This window comes from Poeciliopsis prolifica, unplaced genomic scaffold (genome assembly GCF_027474105.1).
Source record: "Poeciliopsis prolifica strain line A6 unplaced genomic scaffold, Auburn_PproV2 SCAFFOLD039, whole genome shotgun sequence".
NCBI classification, from domain to species: domain Eukaryota; kingdom Metazoa; phylum Chordata; class Actinopteri; order Cyprinodontiformes; family Poeciliidae; genus Poeciliopsis; species Poeciliopsis prolifica.
In genome coordinates this window covers 1080487-1103507 of record NW_026562414.1, presented here as the reverse complement: position 1 = coordinate 1103507, position 23021 = coordinate 1080487, and the positions used below count along the sequence as shown (strand labels likewise).

General features: G+C 37.9%; 2 protein-coding genes across 2 annotated transcripts in view; one reads left to right on the top strand and one right to left on the bottom strand.

The window, feature by feature from the left end:
• The first annotated feature begins 173 nt into the window (after positions 1-173).
• Positions 174-12131, top strand: sytl3 (synaptotagmin-like 3). The gene is made up of 16 exons (XM_055054296.1): positions 174-342; positions 1666-1833; positions 3774-3834; positions 4142-4397; positions 4974-5183; positions 6159-6226; positions 6315-6366; positions 6448-6514; positions 6592-6664; positions 8127-8254; positions 8348-8470; positions 8623-8792; positions 8871-8967; positions 9236-9406; positions 9836-9887; positions 10516-12131. The coding sequence occupies exons 4-15, from the start codon at positions 4300-4302 to the stop codon at positions 9869-9871; spliced, it is 1293 nt and encodes a 430-aa protein (XP_054910271.1). The 5' UTR covers positions 174-342; positions 1666-1833; positions 3774-3834; positions 4142-4299; the 3' UTR covers positions 9872-9887; positions 10516-12131.
• A 706-nt stretch (positions 12132-12837) lies between these two features.
• ezrb (ezrin b) overlaps positions 12838-23021 on the bottom strand; it is a 32337-nt gene continuing 22153 nt past the window's right edge. The window contains exons 8-14 of the mRNA XM_055054295.1: positions 20648-20744; positions 20316-20479; positions 18620-18750; positions 16701-16861; positions 15060-15152; positions 14678-14917; positions 12838-14067 (exon numbers count right to left, since the gene is read on the bottom strand). Coding sequence (XP_054910270.1) covers positions 13903-14067; positions 14678-14917; positions 15060-15152; positions 16701-16861; positions 18620-18750; positions 20316-20479; positions 20648-20744 — 1051 coding nt within the window. The 3' untranslated portion in view covers positions 12838-13902. The remainder of the gene's footprint in view (positions 14068-14677; positions 14918-15059; positions 15153-16700; positions 16862-18619; positions 18751-20315; positions 20480-20647; positions 20745-23021) is intronic.

The following is a 23021-nucleotide window of genomic DNA, read 5'->3' as shown; positions in this document are numbered from 1 at the left end:
TCAGAAACATAGATATAAACAAATACTTTGATTTTATATAAAACATCCTATACCAAACTTACTATTTGGGTTTTTTTTTTTTTTATATTCAATCAGAATCAGTGCTGATGCAAAAAGTAATTTTACGTGATCTCACGTCAACAGAAGAGGGAAATTTTCAGCCAAAACAAAGAGATAATATAAAACCCAAGCAGCTGCTGCATTGTAAAACTCCCCCAGCTTGCAACACTCTGCATGAACACATAAAGGAAGGAAGCAGAGCTGCACACATTTCCTCTGCTGTGTATAAAAATCTGCTGCTTCCTCAGGCTGACCGCTCTATCAGTGCTGTTCAAACTGAAGGTAAGACTTTGCAGCTCTCTGCTCAGCACCTCTCAGCTCTGCAGAAACCTAACTCTCAGACCACAAACCGAGCCTCTGTCTTTTCTCCTTATTGGCGTCAGAAAGAGTTCAGTTCTCATGACTTTTGTCTGACATGCTTGGTTAACATGTTGCAGCTCATCACGTTCTGGAGTCAGCTGTTCTTAGAACATTCTGTACAGTTGAAAGATGTATTTTTAGAAATGTTCATGTAAGAAGGAACTATGGAGGCAACATTCCTAAATGCAGTTTATTCTGTAAAACAATTACACTCCTTACTTTAAATGACTTCATTTAAAGGTGTCTTTTTTTCCACAATTTAAAGCTGTGTAACTTTTACAAAAATATGTTTTTATGTATTTGTTGAAACTATAATTATGTTCTGACAGCATAATATGAAGCAGATAATCTGTGTAAAGCTCAATCTCCTCCCAGGGCGACTATTGTCATCTGGAGCATTGCTTCTGATCAAAAACAACCAATCAGAGGATGGAGGAAGCTCTTAGTGCTGTCAATCATACCTGTGTATGCTTTGCCAAATGTGCTAATGGTGGAGAAAAATATTACCATTCCACAAAAACTATTCATGCTAACTAGCCTTTTCGTTAACGGGAGGCTGTGTGGTGATGAACTAGCTGTACTGTAGCAGAGAGAAAGAGGGAGGATATGAGAAGCATGTACACAAGGGTGATTAACAACGCTAAGACGGTATTCTTGGTACTCTGCTGGAGTGATTTATTTCTGCAGATGATAATCAGACTATAGGAAGAAAACAAAGAAAGTTGATTTTTTTATTATCTGTTAACTTAAAAATATTTTTTTTTATAAAAGCTTCACACAGCAGCTTCAAAAACATTGATTGTTTTCTAAACCCGTCTTCTGTGAGCTCAGAGGACCTTTTGGTTTCTCATCTGAATTTGCTTGCAGCTGTGAGTTTGCATGCAGTTCCTCCCTCAGATCTTCCAGGAAACTCTTCTGCGACCGTTGAACACGTCACCTATATTTGGTATGGTTATTCTCACGCTACACTGGAGCCATAATTAGGTGTCTTTACTGTCACTGATGTGGTCTCCTCATACGGTCACACCATCCCCCTCTCAGTTCTCAAATTGGAACTGTGTCTCTGCTAAACCACGTAGAACCTTATTCATCTATCTCCTCTGCATAGGAGGGCTGCGTGAGAAATGAGTTTGTTTTACTGTCAGGCCTGGAATGACTGTTGCCCCAGTGCCTGAGCTGCTGTGACCCTCGCTCATCAATCGTGTCTAATTAAAACCAACACTGATTTTTTTTTTCCCCCTGCAGGCTTCCTGGCAGCTCTGGTTAGTACAAGTGAAGAGTCTTATCTGCTAACACAGGCTGACACTGAGCTATTCAACAGGCCACTTCTGCACCACTCAATAGCTTTGACGCTGCTTCCTTGGAAGTGATGACCTCAAGCACAGATTTTCCATTTTAGGGACTACATTAATTGTGAGTAAGATATCCAATTAATTTAAGTTTATCCTTTATAGTCTTGTAGATATGAGTCTCCGTCAACTATCAGATACAGTTTTCACTGTCTGGCAGTAATTAGACATCTTTTTTCTCTTACCTCAGTCAGATTTGCCACATATCTCTGTTCTCTAATGAAAATATTTTTATTACTTTCTTCAAATTCACATATAATGGTTTCATGCCTTTATAAGACTAAATCAAAACATTTCATTTATAGGAGGTAAATTTGTGGATGTATTTTAAAGAGGACGGATTGCACAAAATTCCCTTTTTGTGTGTTTTTATGCTTCCATTTGGGTCTCCATTTCTTCTAAAAAAACACAATCCAAGTCCTTAAAAAAATCATTCAGATATTTTCTGACACCCAGTTAATGTTTTTGGGTGGTTGAAAAATGAGAAGTTTCAAAAGACCTCCTAATTATTAAGGAGGTTTTTTTGCGGCATTTTGCACTGCACTATTACCTAGCGACCCCAGCTCAGACTCGTTACCTCGCAACCCAAGCTGAACTGCTGGACATTTGGTCTGCTGGGTTTACCACTGTCAAGACAAGTGTTTTGTTGTTTCTTGCCACACAAAAAACCACTTGCTACATTTTTGTTTGTTGCGCAGGAGGCTCCACTTCTGCTTTCCAAAGATGTACGGATGTGTAATTGTGCAGCCATTGCCTTAAGCTTGTGGAAGAACACCAAAATATGGTTTATGTAAACGTATGACTTCAATGAAAGTAAAAAAAAAGCTACTCAGGTGAATCCGAAATGGGCAAACAAAGAAAAAGCTTATTCTCAATTAGTGTCAGAAAGTGAAACAGTTGCATTGTGTAAAGAAATATCTGCTTTCAGTTGCAGGTGAATATAAATATCTTCATGGTTTAAAGGCTTCCTCTCCACAAAGCATATGCGTAGTTCTCTCTGCAATTCTCGATTAATTCAGGTCTGGAGACTTGATAATCCTTCCTGACAACATTGACCATATGAGTCAAATTATTGTCCTGTTAAAAGGTCTACTGCTGCCTAAAGCCAAAAGTTTCCAAAGACAGATTTTTTTTCCTCCAGAGTCAGACTGAGAATGTGTTTCAAACACAAAGCGAGGCAGCGTGAATCTTAGCAGCTTTGGTATCAACTTGCCAGCAGAAATTTCTGTGAATCATGAATGCATTTGGTTTTCTAGATGGTGGAGTGATTGTGTGTTTTCCCTTTTAACTAAGTGAATTAAGGAAAAACAACAAAATAAATAACAGTGTTGCCTCCTTAGCAGTATGAGATTTTAATTCTGAATTGGATTTGTTGGAAAAGTTCAACATTGAAGTATGCAGACAGGAACATAGTCATGTACTAAATGCTTTACTATGAAAGCTTTTCTGCCAGCCTGGAATACAGAAAAGGACACCAATAAATCTGGTTTCAGGAAGCTTGATAAACTCAACGTATCCGTTTTATTTTTAGTAGGTTTGACGTCTGTCAAACAGCTTTGTAATTTCCCCAGGCATGAAAACTTGACTGTCACGGTTTCAGTGTTATGAGGCGTTTCATTTTGTGTCGTCTTCCTGTCCTGATTTAAGTGATTTGGCATCTCACAAGCAAGGACCACGCCTCAAAGATATACTATTGAGGAAGGGATGAGGAATGAGGGATGAAGGGCTAAATGTCTATACGTATATATTTTGTGCGTGTTTTTCTTGCAAGTGCACAACTGGCTAGGATCTTTAAAATATTACAGTTTATTTCTCCTTTTTTAAGAAGTTTGCTTCCTTCTGTCTTCCACAGTTATTTGTGTTTTTCACAGTGAAGCTGAAACTCTTACAGAAAAGCATGATAAATTATCTGAATGGGTTTTCTGTAGCAGAAGAGAAACTAGGCCACTGGAGCACGTCAGTCATAAATAATGCAAGTCCTGGCATTTGGTTTTTGTTTTGCAGCCATCATTGAAGCACCACTGCACTTCCTGCAGCTCAGAGAGAAGAGGTTTAACATCTGAGGGTGAGAGCGATTCTGACACAGGACTTTGTCTGAAGGACAAAATAAAATACAAAAGAGGAAGTTCATTTTCTCTGGAACCTTAAAATAAGTTTTACAGTCTGAAGTTACTGTGAAGAGAAGAACATCACCAATGCATTTCCAGCTTCTTTTTTTTTGGATAGAATTATGTAATTTAGTGTCTGAGGCAGGAATTGAGTCTTGATGACATCACAGTCGGAAGAAAGAAAAGATGGGCTGCAATCACACTGACCTTTTCTATCTCTGTGTTTAATCTGTTTTTTTTTTTTTTTTTTTTTTTTTGCTAAAGAGGCAAAAGAGGAGGTCTGGGGGGAGGATCTACTGAGAGGGGGAGGTTAAAAGAGAAGAGAGAGAGGAGGTGGAGTCTTAACAGAGGAGAGCAGAGCGGTGCGCTGTCAGAGAGGACAGAAGCGGATACATCTGAGCAGAAACTGTCGCCTTATAAAGATGGATTTAAGTTTCCTCCAAGTTTTGGAGAGAGAACGCGTCCTGGAGGTTCTTCACAGAGACAAACATCTGCGGAAGATTGAAGAGGAGAGGATCAGGTGAGTAGTTTCGTGCCAACATGAAGGTTTTTCTGCTTCTCAGTAACGCAGGATGTCAGAACTGACAGCTCGGATGGATGTCTTAAACAGAAACAGTTTCGTGTAAATATGACGTATGTGGTTTGTAAAAAAATGTTAACAAAAAAAACCAACCAGTTGACTGACTCTACAGCTCAGTGAGCTGTAGAGTCAGTCTGCTTTATGTGCAAATACAGATAATTTCTCACAAAGTATTCAAACATTACAGTCACAAACTCACATGTTTTATTGCGTTTCAAAGGAGGTAAAACTCCTTCAACTTTGTTGTTTTTGCACTTTATTATTTATGCAAAATATCACGCTCAGTGTACGAAACACGTGGACATACATTTTCACATTTTGCTGTAAGGTCCGGACTTCGACTGGGCCACTCCGAGACGACTGACTGTATTGTTTGTAGTTCTTCCATCTTCCTTCCCCAATCCTAAGGAAGAACAGCATCTCCACAGATGCTGCTGATATACAAACTGCAGCTAAAAGAGAGAGGCTATGAGGCAAGGCATTAAAGATCCGTGGTTTTGTCCTTTCCTACTTCAGGAAGATGAAGTGCGACCTGCAGGACCTGCGGAGGAAGGGCGCAAAGAGCTACACCCGGCAGTACGGGGAGAGGACCTGCGCCCGGTGCCAGAGGCCCCTGGGGAAGTTCTGGAACACCGGCGCCGTGTGCCGCGGCTGCAGCCACCGCATCTGCAGCAGGTGCCGTGTGGGGGTTGCAGACTGGAAGTGCACCGTGTGCCATGCTTACAGGTGAGTGATGCAGCCGTGCAGATGAACAGCGAGTCACATGAAGGAAGGAATGAGATGTGTGAACCGCCACTTGCACATAAAGCTGGTTGGTTATATAATTGACTTCCACTTTGAATCTGTTAAAACCACTGTGCAGGCTGTAAAGCAGCCATAGGTCTCTATTGTGAGCAAACTGTGATAAAAGTGAAATGTTTCCCATTTTAATAGAAAGATTTGGATTTTGAATAGAAAGTTCTTGCTCCAGAAGCGCTTTCTGAGGGTTTTTTTTCCTTCTTCTTCAATATCATATTTCCAATTTTGTCCTTTTGTACTTCATTGCATAGTTTGGAAAATAAAAAGCAGGCAGTCTCACACATCCTCCACCAAACATAACGGTGGGATGAAGTGCTGTTACAGACACTAAAGTTTCTTTTACACCTAACCCACTTGGAAAGTTTTTACTCTAACATCAGTCTTCTTGGCTCTAACAACTGGCTCGTATTTATAGAGCATGAAGTGTTTGTTGGTGAGCCCACAATGCCACTCTGTACCAAAGTTTTCTTACAATAAGCTAAAACACAAAATCTTATGAAATATTGTTGTTTAACTTCCAGTGCAAATAATCTAAAGTATTTCATGGGAAAAATATCTTGTTATAAGTGAATAATTTACCACCAAACCCAGTTCTACTTATCAATATTAATGTATGATTTTCTTAAAACAAGCTCCTACAGTATGTCTTGGGTAAAAAGTTGCTTGTAAGTTATTTTTCTCCTCTTTCAAGTGTACAAAGATGTTTGCACCAGAAACTGGACCAAAAATACTTGCTAGGATTTTTTATTTAGTTTTGCACTGCATGATTTAGGGTGAAATAATAAGCTTGAGTTCAATCTACTTCGATGGACGTGATTGAAAAGAAAACAAATTGATAACACAATAATTTCCGCACTTTCTTTTAGAGAAAGTTTAAGTCTTATGATTGTCTCCTTTCATCAGGGAAGTGAAGATCAGATCAGGAGAATGGTTTCTGGAAGAAAGGGCAAAGAAATTTTCTGCCACCAAAGGTTTGTTTGAACTCAGACTGCATGAATTTAAACCACTTAAGTTTTTTATTGCATGACTATAAACCTGCACTATTTCACACTTTCACAGAGAAATATGAGACAGTGGGAGAGAAACTACTAAACCTCTACAGTGTGCAGAGGTAGGATTTCCCTCTTTGTTTTTACTCGTTCTCTTATTAGTTCCTTCTGCATTTTCTCTGATTATTTCCTGAATGTTGCAGACACATAGCCGTGGTGCCTCCAACTCCTCCGCCTCACATGGAACAGGATTTTAGAGGCAGATTTAGGGTAAAGCACTGAAATATTCCAACTTTATATAGCAGTGAAAACAGCTGAACTGACTGTTTTTGTGTTTTGATCTGCAGGAACTGAAGAATTCAAAGGCTTTTACACAATCTATGGAGGATATCATGGTTTGCTTCAGGAGTCACATTAGAAGTAAGTTCTTTCTTCTCACGTTGAAAGCTGAACTCATACCCCCTGGAACATTTTATAGATATATAACCGCCACGTTTTAGTGAGATTTCATGTGATAAGCCAACAAGAAAAAAAAATAGCAAGTACGTTTTGAAATAAAAGGAGAACAAAAAAAGCTATTTTCTTCACTTCATTTGTTTTTCAAATAAAAATCGAGAACGTTTCTTTAAGCATTTCTATGCAGTTCCCCTCAATTCATACTTCGTAGGACCAACTCTCTCTGCTATAAAGTCTGTAAGGCCTATACATTTTGTTCATCTAGAGACTTTTGCAAAACATAGTCTGCTTTGCAAAATAGCCCAATCTGCATCAGGTTGGATGAATATTGACTGTGAAAAACCAGTTATAAATCTTCCCACAACCTCAAAACCCACTATTGTAACTCTGGTTGTGTGATTATGGTTGTTGTCTGAGAAGATAGACATCCCTCCAAGCTATAATCTTTTGTAACCTCTAGCTAGTTTTTTTTTTTTCCTAGGATTTCCCTGTGTTTAGCTCCAGTCAGCTTCCTAGTTTATATTTACAAATATATATAATTTGATGAATCCACTTTTATAGGCAGCTTCAAATTTACTCACATACAGTTTAACGCAAAGCAGTCAATTTCTAATGCCAAAAGATTATTCAATCTGAGGAAGCCAAGTCCATTTCTTCAAGTCATGAACTATATGAGGAAATATGTGTCAGTGGATTGCTCAAAGTTTTCCCACCATGTTTTGTGAGAATTGGTTTTAGGGTTTTGTGTAAGATGGTGTTCTGCAAAAAAAAAGCTGAAATCTTGTCATTTTCCTCACACGATATGCAGTAGAACGCGACAAGGACTAATTCTTCGGAGATGTTTTGATCTTGTTTGTTCATTTGTTCATTAGATGAACAGCTGTTTTCATACTGAGATCGTACAATATCAGCATAAATATCGTATTTACTAAGCAAAAATTGAAGTACTAGAGCAAATACATGCCACTAGTTTCAGTTGTCAATGTGTAAATTTGTCCATTATATTCCATTTCACGATTACAAACTTACTTGCCTTGGTTTATCACAAACAAATCCACTTTTAAGTTTGTTGTTTATAACGTAACAAAATGGTATGTTTGCTTTTACAAGCGAGTCCCTCAACTTGGCTCCAGAAACGTGATTTCCTTTAGATGTTATATCAATAAGCCCTCATCTGTCCCCCAGGATGCTCAATATACGCACAGTCATAACCACAGAGGAAATACGCTCGAACTCATACGACTTAGAAAAAAAAAATCCCCTTGATGTTTTATGAGTATTGCATCAGCAGAAACAGAAACACTACAGATATAAAGATATCAATACCCGGAGAGCCTTTTAAGGCTATCCGGGCCAAAGCTTTCAGGTCAGCAGCTACTTGGTTATCTATCTATTTGTAGTGTGCAACTTTACTTTTTCATTGCAGAATTTTCCAATTCTCAACATGATGTAAGAGGAGACTTGCTGACAGTTGACCCAAACCAAAAGGGGACGTGTTTTCGCTACAGCACCCAAAAGAGTCTGTCAGACACGGACATCAGCAAATCTTGCTCCGTAAGTCAATCATAGCTGCTAAACGTTATTTGTTTATCTGTGTGTTAAAAAAAGAAAAAAAACAAACTGTTTTTGTTTCGTTTTGTTTTCCAGCTCTCTAAACGGGAAAGTCTTCCAAACTTGTTCAAGAAAAGCAAAGACAGCGACCACGAAGGTTCATCTACCGGTGCAGAGGAAGAAACCTCGTTTAGCTCAGAGCACTCTTTCAATCACAGAGTGAGTGATCAAAGATAACCAAACATCCTCAAGCAACATCCTCTAGTTAAAGAATCAGAAGACGGATTGTGATCTGTTGCAGCTCTTCACACTTCACCTTTCTTTCCTCTGAGACATAAAATGAAGAGAAATTGTTTTTATTGATCTCTCAGGGCAGCATCAGCAGCATCGGCACCGAGTGTGGCGTCTTTGAGGGCATCCTGGTAACCGGGGAGATGGAGCTCGCTGTGGCCTACAACAGCAGCAGCTCCTGTCTGGAAATCACAGTGGGCGCCTGCAGAAACCTGGCGTACGGAAACAGCAAGAAGAAGAAGAGTCACCCGTAAGAAAAGCCTCATGACCGAATGTTTCCAACGCCTCCGCCGGAGCCTCATCATCCTGTGTTTATTCCCGTCCACAGATACGTGAAGCTCTACCTGCTGCCGGACAAGAGCAGTAAACTGAAGACAGCGGTGAAGAAAAACACAACCAACCCTGTTTATAATGAGGTTTTTAAGGTAATAAGATACAATATTATCATTATGAAGTCATTTTTCAGCAATCGCTATGAGCGAAAAAGCAAAAGCAATTTGCGATCTAATTATGACCCTTCATATATTTATTACTTAGTTAATTGACATTAATAACAGCTAACTGATTGTTATATTTAAGGTTAAAAGTCTTTAAGGGTCATGAATAATCCATAAGGAGCATAAAATACTTGTTGATAGATAGTGCACTTCTTTTCTATTGTGAGTTAAAAATATTTTACCGGTTTTCTTACAGTATAATATAGAGCGCCACCAGCTGTTTGGAAAGAGACTGCAGGCAACTGTTTGGCATTCAGGGCCCCTGAAAAGGAAAGTGTTTCTGGGTGAGGTGCTGCTTCCTCTGGACGGCTGGAGACAGGAGAACAGCACCTTCCAGGGCCTCTACTGGTACCCGCTGTGTCCAAAGGTACGGGGGCGTTTTAGCTTCAAACCGGGACAGGCACTGAAACGTTGTCCAGTATTTATGATTTAATATGTTCTATGGCTGCATAAAGTTTGAACAAAATCTCTTCACGAAATGTTTTAATTAGTTTGAATTTTTTGAGGAATCAAACATATACAGAAACATAAACTAATATTTGGTTAAATGTCCCTCAGCAAATTGCACCTCTGCTACATCTTTTTGTAGTAGCAGCAGTTAATTAAATTCTGTTTTATTAACATTTGTTCTTGTCAGAAATTGTGGCATCAGAGTAACATAACATTGAGTTGCTGTCTTGTTTCAACATTTAGTAGCAACTTGCAGACTGTATGAGGTCTTTGATCAGCATGTTTGCTGGAGCTGTGAAGGATTTTTCTCTTGAAGTTAATCCTGATGTTTTTCTGTTTTTATCAGACTGAGACTGGCTCAGCAGTCTACAATGGTCACTGAACCTCCTACCATCCAGGTGAGTTTATCTGTCTTACTTTTAGTGGAAACCTTATTTCCTTTTTTAAATATGTGTACACTTAACCTGCAAAAAGATTAGATTTTATGATACTTTTCCTGTCTGCACTTCAAATGAAACACCATACTGTAAAGATTAGATGTGGTAGTAATGAGGTTTGGTGTGCTACGTGAGCGGGCCAACGCTTTGCACACATCAATAAAATAATAATAATTCACAATACTCCATACCGTTTAAAAAGTAGAGTAAAAAAAAAAAAAACATCGGGACACCTGATCTCTCAGTTCTCTGTTTTGGCCACTAGATGTCAGTAAACAGCCTCATTTGTGAGAACTGTGTGGTCAGGTTCATGTCCCACCAGGCAACGATCGACTAACAGGCCTTATCAGTGGCGTCAGACTCCCTCCCCATAATGCAAACATTGCTCTGAAGACCCACGTCACAGTGTGTAAATAATCTGTGTGTGTGTGTGTGTGTGTGTGTGTGTGTGTGTGTGTGTGTGTGTGTGTGTGTGTGCTCTTCAAAGTTTGCAGGCTGGTGGGGTGTGTTCTGTGTGTTCTGGTGTGAATTCAAGAGGAGGGATTTAATAATAGGTGGATTCATGTGTTTCTGTTGTTAATCTGTTTAGGGGAAGACAAAGTTCACCTGGAGGAGGACTGGATGCACTCTAAAGACAGCAGAGATCTGTTTTCAAACGTCTGTAGTAACACTTTACGTTAAACAAATCAAAATACTATGTTATGGAAATCTAGTTTTTCCCCTGGAAAAACATTTATAAAAGTCAGTGCATTAAGTCTACTCATAAATTACATACATGATCTTTCTCTGTTAGCTTGTCTAAAGTTTGCAAAGGCTTTAATACCAATTTGGACCAAACCGGTCAATTAATTACAGCTGGAAGTGAGCCTGAAAGGATTTCAGACAAATTCGAATTAATCTTTCGACAATGCATATTTAACAAGAACAAAAGGTTCTTCAGTTAGATAATCTGCAAAATATAAGATAATATTAACTGTATTTTGGAAATTCAGTTGTGTGCATTGTTTTTACAAGATTTAATTTATGATTAAATCTGCTATCTAAAATTAACATTTTAATCTAAAAATGTTTTGCTTGTTAAGATTATGAATGACACCTAGAATATTTCAACCTCTAATCATAAATAACTTGTTTTTAAATGGTAAATTTTGAGTCTCTTTGTTTATGTATGCAAAATTATTCATTATGTTAATATTTTCCTTTTGGTAGCTCTCCAAAAGGAAGGAAAACTCTTTACTATTTGAATTCAGCATCCTTTTTGCAAACATGTTTCTGTTGTTATCTTCAAAATCAACAATCAAATAGAACAAAAACAGAACTGGTACTTTTGCCTAAGGGCAAATTGCATGTTAAAAAAAGTAGTGAATAAGATTTATTCATAAATTACTTTTACAGTAGAACTTTTAAATGATAGTTAATTTGTTTTTAATTCATAAGTCATGCCATAAAAAAAATGGACTCGTTTTGAATCACCAAAAATATTTAGTGCTTATAAACGTAGCAGTTTAAAGTAAAGTGCTGCTGCCTTTCAGATTCAGATCCCTCATTAATCTTTAGTTCTTCTACATGACGATTTTGAACTGCATCTCAAACAAGACAATCTGAAAGCACTGACATGTCTGACCAACGTAACCTGGAGCTCCAGCCGCCGCGTCGCAGGAAGTGGTTTCTTCAGCAGGACGAGTGGGCCCAAAATGTTGGCTCTTCAGCACTTCATCCTGCACAAAGATGCCTTTCTTGTTTCGGAGCATGCGAGAGACTTCCTCTGGTTTCAAGCCTTTGGCATGCTGATGCTCTGGAAGGAGAGCTGCAGTCGATGACACAGTGTTTTTCATGAGTCGCAATGGCAACTGGAAAACTGCCTGACTTCACTCGACTCCTGCAAAGAAACAGAAAACCTGGCGATAATCAACATCACTCAGGCTAAGTTTTATTATTATTGTATTATTGAAACTACTAGGCACTTTATTCTTCATGTTCATTTTGTGACAACTATCTTTTATTCATAAGGCTTTTAATTTATGTTGCTATTTGTTTATTATTATGTATTTATTTCTAACTGTATGACAACCTGTTTACTGATGCACTGCAGTGGTATGACGACAATCATACTGCTACTGGGATAAAAACCAAGTCAGAAAACTTCTCTTCTTGTAAAGAAGTTTTGACCTACATGCCAATAAAAGTGTTAAAATACAAAAATAATCACATAAATCCAACATTTTATTTTTGTTGTCTTTTTTCTTACAATGACTTATAAAAGTGCTGCAGTTAAAGCTTTGTTTTATTTTGGGGGGAATTATGTAATTTATTGCATTATATTGCATTTAATGCCATTTTAATTTCTTCAAGTGTTCTGATTGCTTATGAACTCAAAAAAAAAATTTTTTTTAGGTATTTAGAACATCCAAATGATCACTTTTGAATGCTGATTAAATGAAAAAATTGTTTAATATCAATCACAACCCAACATCCAGTGTAAGAGATATTTGATAAAATCTAAATCAATAAGGTTTATAAATAAAAATTGTTGCAATATGTCTTAACTTTAACACAAAGCTGAAGAAAAAAAAATCTAAATACAAAAATGTTTTTCTTGGTGTTTCAACTTAAATCATTCAATGTCTTCCACTTTGTTTTAATTTTAATCGCTTTGTGTACGGCAACAAATCTTATTTAAAAGAAAGAAAACATTTGAGTAGCAAAAAGCATAAAATACAAATAAAATCCACAAGGCTCCAGTGACGTCCGGGAACACCCTGCTGTGGAAGTGACCTTGCAGATAATGTTTGCTTTTTATTCTCTGTGGAGCAAAATGCAAATTACTGGAGATTCTCTCCAACATTTTCCTCTCTGCCCCACAGGCATGCTCGTTTCAAAAAGACGTGATCCTGCAATAAACACACAGAGCTGACAAATCAAATCTTTATTGGCAATATGTTGAAACCTCATAATAAAATCCTGGTTATATACAAATCGCAGCATAGCCGAGCGTTTCTGCATGAAGGTTTTAGTAAATGCTACTTTAGTCCAAGAGTTTGGTGAGAAATCCAACTTTAAAAACAAACCTCCACATGTCATTGTAACTGTGTGAGTGACCGGACAGACAGGCCACTTTAGAGGGTAAAAACCCTCAACATGTGCTGCTTATATTGTAACAATGTGACATTGAACAAACTGATAGAAATACAAACAAAGCTTTGTAATAGTCAAGACGTTGCTCTGAATGATCTGCACAACTAATAAAAGTAATTGGAAGAAAGTTCATCTAAATTTATTTTGTCTGTATGCAACTGGAGGTCTCCTACAATAAAAATTAATAATTTACAATAAATCTCTTTAGTTAAGTGATCTAAGGGAAAACATATGGAACATAAGACTAGGCTGTTATTTGGGTCAATACATAAAACCTCTGAAAAATTTAAAGTTTTTCATATTAGTAGATAGCAAAAATATACAAACCAAGTCAAAATACCCTTTATGTCCCATATACAGTATAAATATCTAACTATGATTTTGTCTTTAGAGCAAAATAAACATAACTGGAAGTGTTCAAATATAATGGAAAATAAAGATCAATTTTCCTGCGTATACTGTCTCCCCCTTTCTGAGTGGTCGCTATCAAAAACGAGGCCTTTTCTGCCAACGCAACAATTTGATTACTAGGTGCATTATAACAAGATTCCCACTACTTCATTAAACCTCCAGTGAAAAACAATTATTTTGGTCCGACTTCATCAAAAAAGAGACAATATTCAAAACACTATAACAAGAGAAAGGACAAAAGATTTTGGCACTAAGGTTTTGCAGAGCGCAGCGTCCTCCCAGTCTTCTGCTGCTTAAGTTTAGTCAGCTACCAGCGCGTTAAACATGTCTTTGGGTGGGTGAGAAGGGGACATTTGTGTGTGTCTCAGCAGCAAATCAAGAGGAATAGTGACCATTCAGAAAGGGCGTGCACTTGAGCGGCGGCGGCGTCTTATAAGGCCTCAAACTCGTCGATCCTCTGCTTGGTGTTGCCCTGCCGGATCTGTCGCAAGGTCTTGTATTTGTCTCGGCCGGCGCGCACGTTCTCGCTGTGGAGGAGATCGTTCTGGGTGTTCTTGGACTCGTCACGGGCCTGAGCCAGCTCTGATGTCAGGGTCTAACGAGAGGAGGAAGAAATGTGAGAAAAATACGGAGCAAACTGCACTTAATAAACAGTTTTAGCACCACGTTCATTAGAAGAGCAGCAAATGCCAGTCAGACAGCAAGGAAGCGGTGAGTTTATCTACAGTCTGAGCCCGCTGGACAGAGCAAAAAGCACTTGGGGTGACTAAATAGCGTTCAAAGTGTAATTACTGGTCTGATTTCACTTTTTTTAATAACCTGGACCCTGATGAAGTGGTGGGCCGAGGTCAAATGGTCTCACCAACAGAAGGCTGGTTTTGGTTAAATTGGACTGGCAAAAAAATGTGATATAAAGTGTCTTTTTGTTAGACAGTATTAAACAAATAAACCATTTTAAATTGTCTCCTGAATATTGTATATAAAGGTTTAGTTAAAGCTGTGTATTTTATGTTAAAAGTGGCATTACATCAGACTATTAGACTTTTTTCACTCATGAATTAATATAGAGAACCATCATCAATAAGCCAGCTTCATAAATATTTTTTTAAGTCCATGGAAACGAACACTGCCATCGCATAAATCTGCATAAATTTCAATTTGTTGATTTTGTTCCCGTCTGATTTGTTGTGGGTTTTTTTCCTCACCTTGAGCTGCTTCTGGACGCGCTCGTTCTTCTCGACCTCAGTCAGACGCTCCTCCTCCTTGCGGTGGTCGTGGAAGTCGTCCATCGCCAGGTCGGTGCTGTTCGTGCTGTTGTTGTCCTCGCTGTCGCTGTCGCCATCCCGGTGGTTGTATGCGGGAGGAGGCGGTGGAGGCGGGGGCACCGTCAGCACCATGTGCAGCTCCTCCTTGGTCTTAATCAGGTCGTCTTGAGCCTCTACGGCCTGAACAACACAAAAAGGGTCAAATATGTCTTCATCGGTCGTCTTCTTTATTGATTTAAGCTGACTTGCAGTGCTGTGACGTTCTACATTTATCGACTGCGACAGAAAGTAGACAGCTACAGATTTCAGTTCAAACTCTCACCCTGTTCTGCCATGTGCGAGCCTCCTCCTCCTTGCGTCTTCTCGCCTCCTCCAGCAGTGCGATCTTGGCTGAGTGCTCTGCCAGCTCAGAAGCCTGAAAACAAGACAGATTTTATTAAAGACATGCAAATCAAATCCGAACAAGGATGGCGATGATTAGCAGCAGTTCAGAGCAAAATGAATGATTCCTGTCTTTAGATGAGACGGTTTTTTTGTACTATTGATTGAATATAGTCGGTTATTTGTATTTCACTTAAAATCTTAAACAGCTTCAATGCCTGTAAATTTAAATAACAGATTAGTCAGACCCCGTCTCCCTTTAACATTAAATCACCACCACAATTTTTAATGCGGTCGTCAATTTAAAAGCTGAGACAGAAGTGGAAAAGCACGCTGTGCACTGAAGAAGCGCCCTGACCCTGCAAGTGCTGTGACGCATTCCTTCAGACAAGCTGGGCTTGTTTTTTTTTTTTTTATGCAAAGTAAAATCAGCATTAAATAGTTTCTGTCGCTGCTCTTACTTTATCCCACTGTGAAGCAACAAGACGTGAGGTTTGTTACAGGAGAATTCAGTGAAGGTGAATCATCATCTGCTTTCAAAAATTCAAAAAGGTGACGAAACCTCCTAAATACTTCAGGTCCATTCAGTACGAGATCTGGAGCGAGTAGAGGAATGCTCACCTTGTTTTTCTGCTTGACCCTCCAAGCGTGTTTGATCTGGAGGGTCAGTCTTGTTCAAGAGGTTGTCAACAATTTACAGCTGTTCAAAGTTTGCTCCAGCTTCGCAAGTATTTCTTTAGAGAATGGTTTACTTGAACACTATCACAGGTGCACCATTAAACTCGGTCATGTTTCAAGGGTTGCATTCTGGGAAATGTTAGGAAAATGCCCCAAAGCCTAGTGTTGCATTGGGAACTAGACTTTGTTGGAGCTTGGAAGGCAAAGCAAAATTCTCCATTAAAGATTTATAAAACTGATTTTAATACACTGTACAAGCTTCTTTATTCACTTTAGCTACAAAGAAGCAATGTAGCAGGTAAAATGTTCACAAGCAACTGGGAAAAGTTCACTGGTCGGTCAATAGCGGATGCTCGCTTTACGGGCCACAAAATCATTCCTGTAAAATGAGATTTTATTTTGTCTATATCGAGTTGTTTTAGGACATCTAGTCACTTTAAATCCAAATGAGTTGCTACTGGGCTTGACCCCAACTCAACATTTACATTTACAGATGCGCGATTAGATAGTCACACATCTCTAAAAAGTAGAAGTGTTTCCTCCTGCACAAGCAGCAAGAATGCAGCAAGTGGTTTCTAAATGGTAAGTTAATAATAAAACGTTTATCTCTTCCAGCAGCCATTGTACAGTGAATACCGCGTAAAGCCAGATGGCTAAAAGTGCTGGAGCTCAGCTTGGGTTGCCAGGCGAGGGACAGTACCTGCTGATTTGTGATGTTACATTTGGAAGGTTTTCGAAATGGCTCATTTTCCAACGCATTAAAAAGCATTAATTTGTTGACAAAAAAACACCTCTGTGGTTTTCTTTAGAAGCAGTAAAGACTGCAAACTGATGTACAAAGAAGGTGCTAAAATATTGATTTTATCCCCTTTAAATCATAACGTGGCGTCATTGAAGCACTAACCAGCTGCTCCTGCGTCTTCAGCTGACTCTCAGCCTGGCGGGCCAGCTCTTCTTTAGCCAGCAGGGCAGCCTGACGTTCTGCCTCCAGACGCGCAGCCTCCTCCTCCGCTCTCCTCCGCTCCTGCTCCAGCATCATGGCTCTCTGAAGCTGGTCCTGCAAATCTAACAGGCAGAGGAGGGACAGCTTTATGCACTTGATCTCACATGCAGGAAGATTTTGGAGTAACTGGAGATTTCAAAGCAAAGGCTTACTTTCTTCAAGTTTTAATAAGTTACATTTTTAAAACCATTTAAAAGTTTTTTTTCACAATTATGGAAAACTACATTAACATAAGTTGTATTTGGCTTCCTTATTAAATAAATAAGTAGAATTTCTCAACTTAAGTTGGTATATTTCAACTTTGGCCAGTGACCACTACAAATTCTCATGTAACATTGTAAGCTTAACCATAGTCTTTGTATACTATTGAGATCCCTGGTTTTAAGCCACTTCTTATGAAATCTGCATTTTGTTGATTTTTCTTACAATAAATGTGACAGATACTTGACAAAGTAAAAAAAAAAAATATTAAAATTGCATCAACAGAAATTGGATAAGTGTCAGAAAAATAAATATGAACTAAAGATGTAAATTTAGGTGACAACATGTCATTTGAAAACATACTGTAACACTTAATTTAAAAGTTTTCCATTTTACTTATTTCCAGACACTAATCTTTACAAGCTGGAAACCTTAAATATGGCAACGTCAACATTTGTTGGAAACTATTTTCAGGTGCGGATCAATACACTTGAAAATAGGCAGCTTACAAGTTTTGCATAGTTACATAGTTTTCCTTTCTTTTTTGAACATCAGTAAAATATTAAACTGTGTCTTTGTTTTCCTCAACAGTGGAAGATAAAAGTTTATCAGAACATGTCTTAGCTCCTACTGGGACGTTTAATTTCCTCTCATATCAATACAGGTATATCCGTACCTTCATTACAGAATAGTAAACATTTAATCACGTCATGTTTAACAACACTATTTCCATTTCATCAGCATGGCTTCATCTTATGTTTGTTAAGTTTTGTGATTATTGTAAATATGGAAAAAGAAATACATCTTAAAATAGTCTGCATACATCGCAGTCTTAGTTGAATTAAAGTAATTTCATCTGAGGCTCTGGCTCAATATGCACGTTCACCAGTTTAATCCCAGGCTAATTGCAGTTTGTTTGCATAAACAAACCATTTCATACTCACATACAGAAATATTGCACATGGCTCCGTATCTCCTGATAGTTATGGATTTACAAAATAAATAAATAAAAAGTGCTTTGATTCAGGTCTGTCAGACCAGGGAAAAATCTAAAACCTGCAAGACACTGACCCGTCAGGATTGGACCCTGCTCTAGATAAACACTCGTTACAACCAGTGGATTTCCCACAGTAGGAAGTCAAATTATTCCCTGGTCTAGGCAAAAGTTGAAAGTAAATGCCATTAGTTTTTATGAGCTGCTTTATGAGCAGGAAACAAAAACAGGGAGTTTTTGATGAGTCTGTGCCAACAGCAAGAGAAGTGGGACATCTTCTCCCTCTCGTCAAACTGAGATAAAAACCAACGAATATCTTGTTCTTCATTGATTTGTGACAAAATAAACAGTTAAATCTAAAATGATTACATTTTATGAGTTAAACAAAATCAATAGGAACAACGGGTAAATCTGACAGCACTTTCTTCATGCTGTCATTTTACAAGAAGTTACCGACACAAACAGAAGAACCTGTTGGCCTGGTGTTTACAGTACACACATGCATAACTACAAGTGTACCGTCATTTCAACTATTTGCAGCAGACAGACTCTTTATATCCCGTCATAGATCCCATCAACCCTCTTCTATGAGAGGGTTGATGAGCCACAAACCCCTACAACTCACCTTTCTCTGCCTTTTTAGTCTTCTCCTCAAACTGGTAGAGCCTCATCATGAGTTCCTGCTTCTCCCGCTCCATCTGCTCCTTCTCCCTCTCGATGGCTTCCCTTTTCTTCTTCTCATTCTCCAAATGAGCCCTAGAGATAGAACAGAGAAGTCATAAAGCCAACCTGGTGGATGATGTGAATGCTAATAAATTACAACTTTTATTTACTAAAGGATATCAGAGTGACATGAGCCGATTATAAATGCACTTTTCCAAACATATTTTGTAAAATAATGTGAAAAATATATTTTTCATTCCACTTCACAGCTATAAACTGTTCTTTTCTGGTCCATCAAAAAGTAAGCTACACTGTTTGTCTTTAAATAAGCTTTGTGATGGTGACAAAATACATGAGCTAAAAATAGGCAACCATGCCTGCATATTTTGTGGCTACAAAGTCTAAAGAAATCCTCGTGCAAATAATATTTGCTTTGCACAAAGGTTGATGTTAGTTTACAGTCAAACACAGTTCCCATAAATTACAGTACTGTTTATGACAACATGCCAAAGTATGCAGAGAAACTGCTCCTAAAAAGCAGCATGATGTACTCTAATCAGGACTATGAACAGCAGGTTTATTTAGCTAATGTTCCATCTGTTTAATATTCACTTTTGGAATGAGGCATAAATTATAATTATATTATTTTGAAAATTGCTTTGGCTCAAAAGGCTGTGCCATCTGTCAATGGATGGTTCTAGAAAAACAGGTTTATATGCAAACTTTTAAATGTTTTGAGCACAAAAAATGTTGATCTGCTTCATGAACATCCTACATGATTAGTAGAAATTATTAGCTTCACAGTCAAATAATTTTGACAAATATTCAATGTTTCGGTTCCACTTTGTGAAAATATGTTCGGTGTCATTTTTTTTAAGAAAGAAAAATAATTTTTGGAGCAACATCAAGAAAAACCACCTTAAAAAGCTTAAAGCAGCAATGCCCGAAAAAGATCTTTACAATGCCCATTATGTCACAATTTATACACACCATAAATATTTGATATCAACACAAAACTTAATACTTCTGCTTTTCATGTCTGAATTATTTCAGCTCTCCATTTCTTCAGCAACAGCTGATTATCTCCTTGTATATTTTAAAGCAACTCTTCCTGAACTTTCTTCCAACATTTCCTAGAATATTATTGAATATTATTGTCTCATCTGTGTTGTGTTACATCATGATGTTTAAACAGCTGTGTGGACAGACACAGTCTCGGTCAAGCTGACAGCTGTGACTGAGACCAAGGTCATATGTCCTCAGTTCAGAAATCCTACATTTGGAGAGGAATTTAGTTTCCAATTTAGAGGTCAAAATGGTGTCAAGAGTTTTGTTGTGTTAAAGCATTTGACAGAAGCTAATGCTAATGCTACCAACTCTGCCTCTGATTTTGCCAAGTTTAGCCGCAGAATGGATTCAGTCAGAAAGTAGATTCCAAACTGTTCAACTTAAAATTAATACAAGAATCAGTGAAGATAATCCAATTCCATCCTACTAATGAACCTTAATTTACTTAAATACAAAGCTAATATTAAAAACTTTAATTCAACCAGAAATGATTCAGTTTTTAAACAATCCTGAAGTCAGATTGTTTTCAGGATTGAATAAAGTATTAATAAAGTATATTCCTTCATTCATTCATTCAAGCTCATCTGTACCTCTCCTTCTGTTTCATCTGCTTCTCCTCCATGGCCTGAGCCTTCATCTGCTGCACCTCGATTGTGTCGGGCTTACGACGACGCATGTAGAGGTCATGGTTGCCCATGCACAGGTGCAGGATGCTTTTGTTGATCCTCAGTCTCGGGGCATAAAACACAAAGTCCTGAAGGTTTGGGGAGGAAAGAAATTGAGAAAAATGTAATCAATCATATGTCGCTACTTAGATTATAACAAAAGTTCTTTAGATGAGGGAATAGTAAAAAGTGGTGTAAAAAATAGATTCTAATGTTGAAAAATTGAAGTAAAATGATGCCCATAACATTTTACTCACTGGAGATTTTTTGTCTATAGGCTTGATGACGAACTTCTTGTCATTGAAGGAAATGTTTCTGATCTCACTCCAGGGAAAGCCAATCTTTGGCGTCAACCTGAAGAAGAAATCAAATAAAATTATTGCAAATGAATAAATAAACAAAACAAGAACCTTCTGGATGCTTTCAAAAATTATTTTATTTTATTTGTTAACATGTCAGAAAAGTCAGACGATACTATTGTCCCATTTATAACAGTGTCCACCTTCTTGAAGTTTAAGTAGTTATTTTGGCATCTCACCATTACAGAGAAGTCGGTGAAAAATAATATGGTAAAATTTCTGATGGTATCCGTTTACGTTCTGTACAAGATTTGAGATGAGGAAATAGACTAGGAAGGTGTGTACAGTCAGTCAAGCTGGAATGGGCGTTTATTGTCTCATTTATCACTTTAGAAAAAATAAAATGAAATTAAATAACCAGAATTGTTGGAATTTTTCATAAGAGCATCAATAAATTGATGATGTGCCTTAACAGATGAAATTTCTTTGTGTAACCGTGTCCTATAGAAGAATATTTCACAGTTGTGTTTGTTAATGCATGCAGCTTAGTGGCTTAGAAAGAAAGACTGGAAAGAAGTAGAAAGTACTTTATTGCTACTTTTGTAACTATCACAATAAATAGCAATTTATTTTTAAGTTTATATCACCAAATTCCCATGAACCGGAAATTAAATGTTTCTGTCTTGATTATTAAAACTTCAGATGACTTATCTTTTGACAGCTTAAGCAGAAAAATATTTCTGCTAAACCATGATTCACCTCTGGGCCTCTTGGTATAAATTGACCATGATTTAAAAACTCACAGTCTAGATGAATCCAGTTGTTGAACATGGCCATGTTAAGTTGTTGTACCTCAAGAACAATAAATGGGACACACTGCTATCAGAAGGAACCATCAGGTCATCCATATGCAGAGATAAAACTAACAATTCTTTTAGTTACTTCCTGAAAATCAAATCAGTCCACAGCTACAAACCGCTTTGTCAGTCTAATCTCCCGGATCAGGGGATAAATCTGGGGTGTGGTGGCTCACTGTTCTGTTGTCCCAGACAAACTGAGCCGCTGCCCGTCTCGCGCCACACAATGCAGAGCGGCGCTGTCGACAGGGTCGAGGCGATAGCGCAGTGATCTGTTAAAGCAGCAGCTGCGCATGCAGCCAAACCTGCTGCCATGAAACTCCCTGAACTGGAATTTCACTCTATTGCAGACCCTGACTCATGCTTGTGGAATTGAGAAAACAATGTGCTGTTATCTGCTGCATATTTCCCATCGGAGCCGTGTGGTTTATTAGATGTGCTCTATCAATCGGTGTTATAGAGAAAAAAAAGATTTCATTAATCTGTTCTTCTGTACCAAACAGTAACATTCTTTAGATATACGAGTGTTTGAATGCAAATATGACTAATTTTAAGAATAATAAAATGCAGTTCAAGCAGAGGTGCTCGGTTAAAATAAACATGGCAAACTTCAGTATTTATTGACGGAATATAATTTCACACTGTGGAAATAAATGTAGAGTGAACCTTTTACAGGAGCAGGATGCCTTCTGTCACTTTAAGTGCAAAAACAAGGACAAAATCAGATTAAAATGGTAAAAATCTACCTGAGCACACATCTCTGGATGTATCCTGAACTTAAAGGCAGGACTTTTAACAAAACAACCAGTAAGCTTTTTTTACTTGAAGTTTTGTTTCCGTCATCTCCAGTTTGTTCTTCTTTACAGATCAAAGTTTCTGTTGCATTTAATCAATTTCAGTATTTTTGTTTGCAAACATTTGAATCAATCACATTTTATTTGTATAGCACATTTCAGCAGGAAGGCATTTCAAAGTGCTTTACATCATAAACACAAAAACACAAAGTCATGCAACATGTAATAAACAATACATTGTTACATATTACATTTCAAATACAATTCTAAACAGGTGTGTTTTTAGTTGAGATTTGAAGGAAGTCAGGGTTTCTGCTGTTTTACAGTTTTCTGAAAGTTTGTTCCAAATTTTTGGTGCATAGATGCTGAAAGCTGCATTTCCTCTCTTGGTTCTGGTTCTGGGGATGCAGAGCAGACCAGAACCAGAAGACCTGAGAGGTCTGGAAGGTTGATACAACAACAGCAGATCATTGATGTATTGTGGTGCTAAACCGTTCAGTGATTTGTAAACTAACAACTGTATTTTAAAGTCTATTCTTTGAGCTACAGGGAGCCAGTGGAGGGACTTTAAAACTGGTGTTATGTCTCTATCTTCCTGGTTTTAGTGAGAACGCGAGCAGCAGCATTCTGGATCAGCTGCAGCTATTTGATTGATTTATTGGACAGACCTGTGAAGACGCT

Bases quoted from the DNA above. Each gene is read 5' to 3' on its own strand.
- sytl3 (XM_055054296.1), top strand. From the start codon at position 4,300: ATGGATTTAAGTTTCCTCCAAGTTTTGGAGAGAGAACGCGTCCTGGAG. The intron at 4,398-4,973 runs GTGAGTAGTTTC...TTCCTACTTCAG, and splicing joins ATTGAAGAGGAGAGGATCAG to GAAGATGAAGTGCGACCTGC. The intron at 8,471-8,622 runs GTGAGTGATCAA...TTGATCTCTCAG, and splicing joins AGCACTCTTTCAATCACAGA to GGCAGCATCAGCAGCATCGG.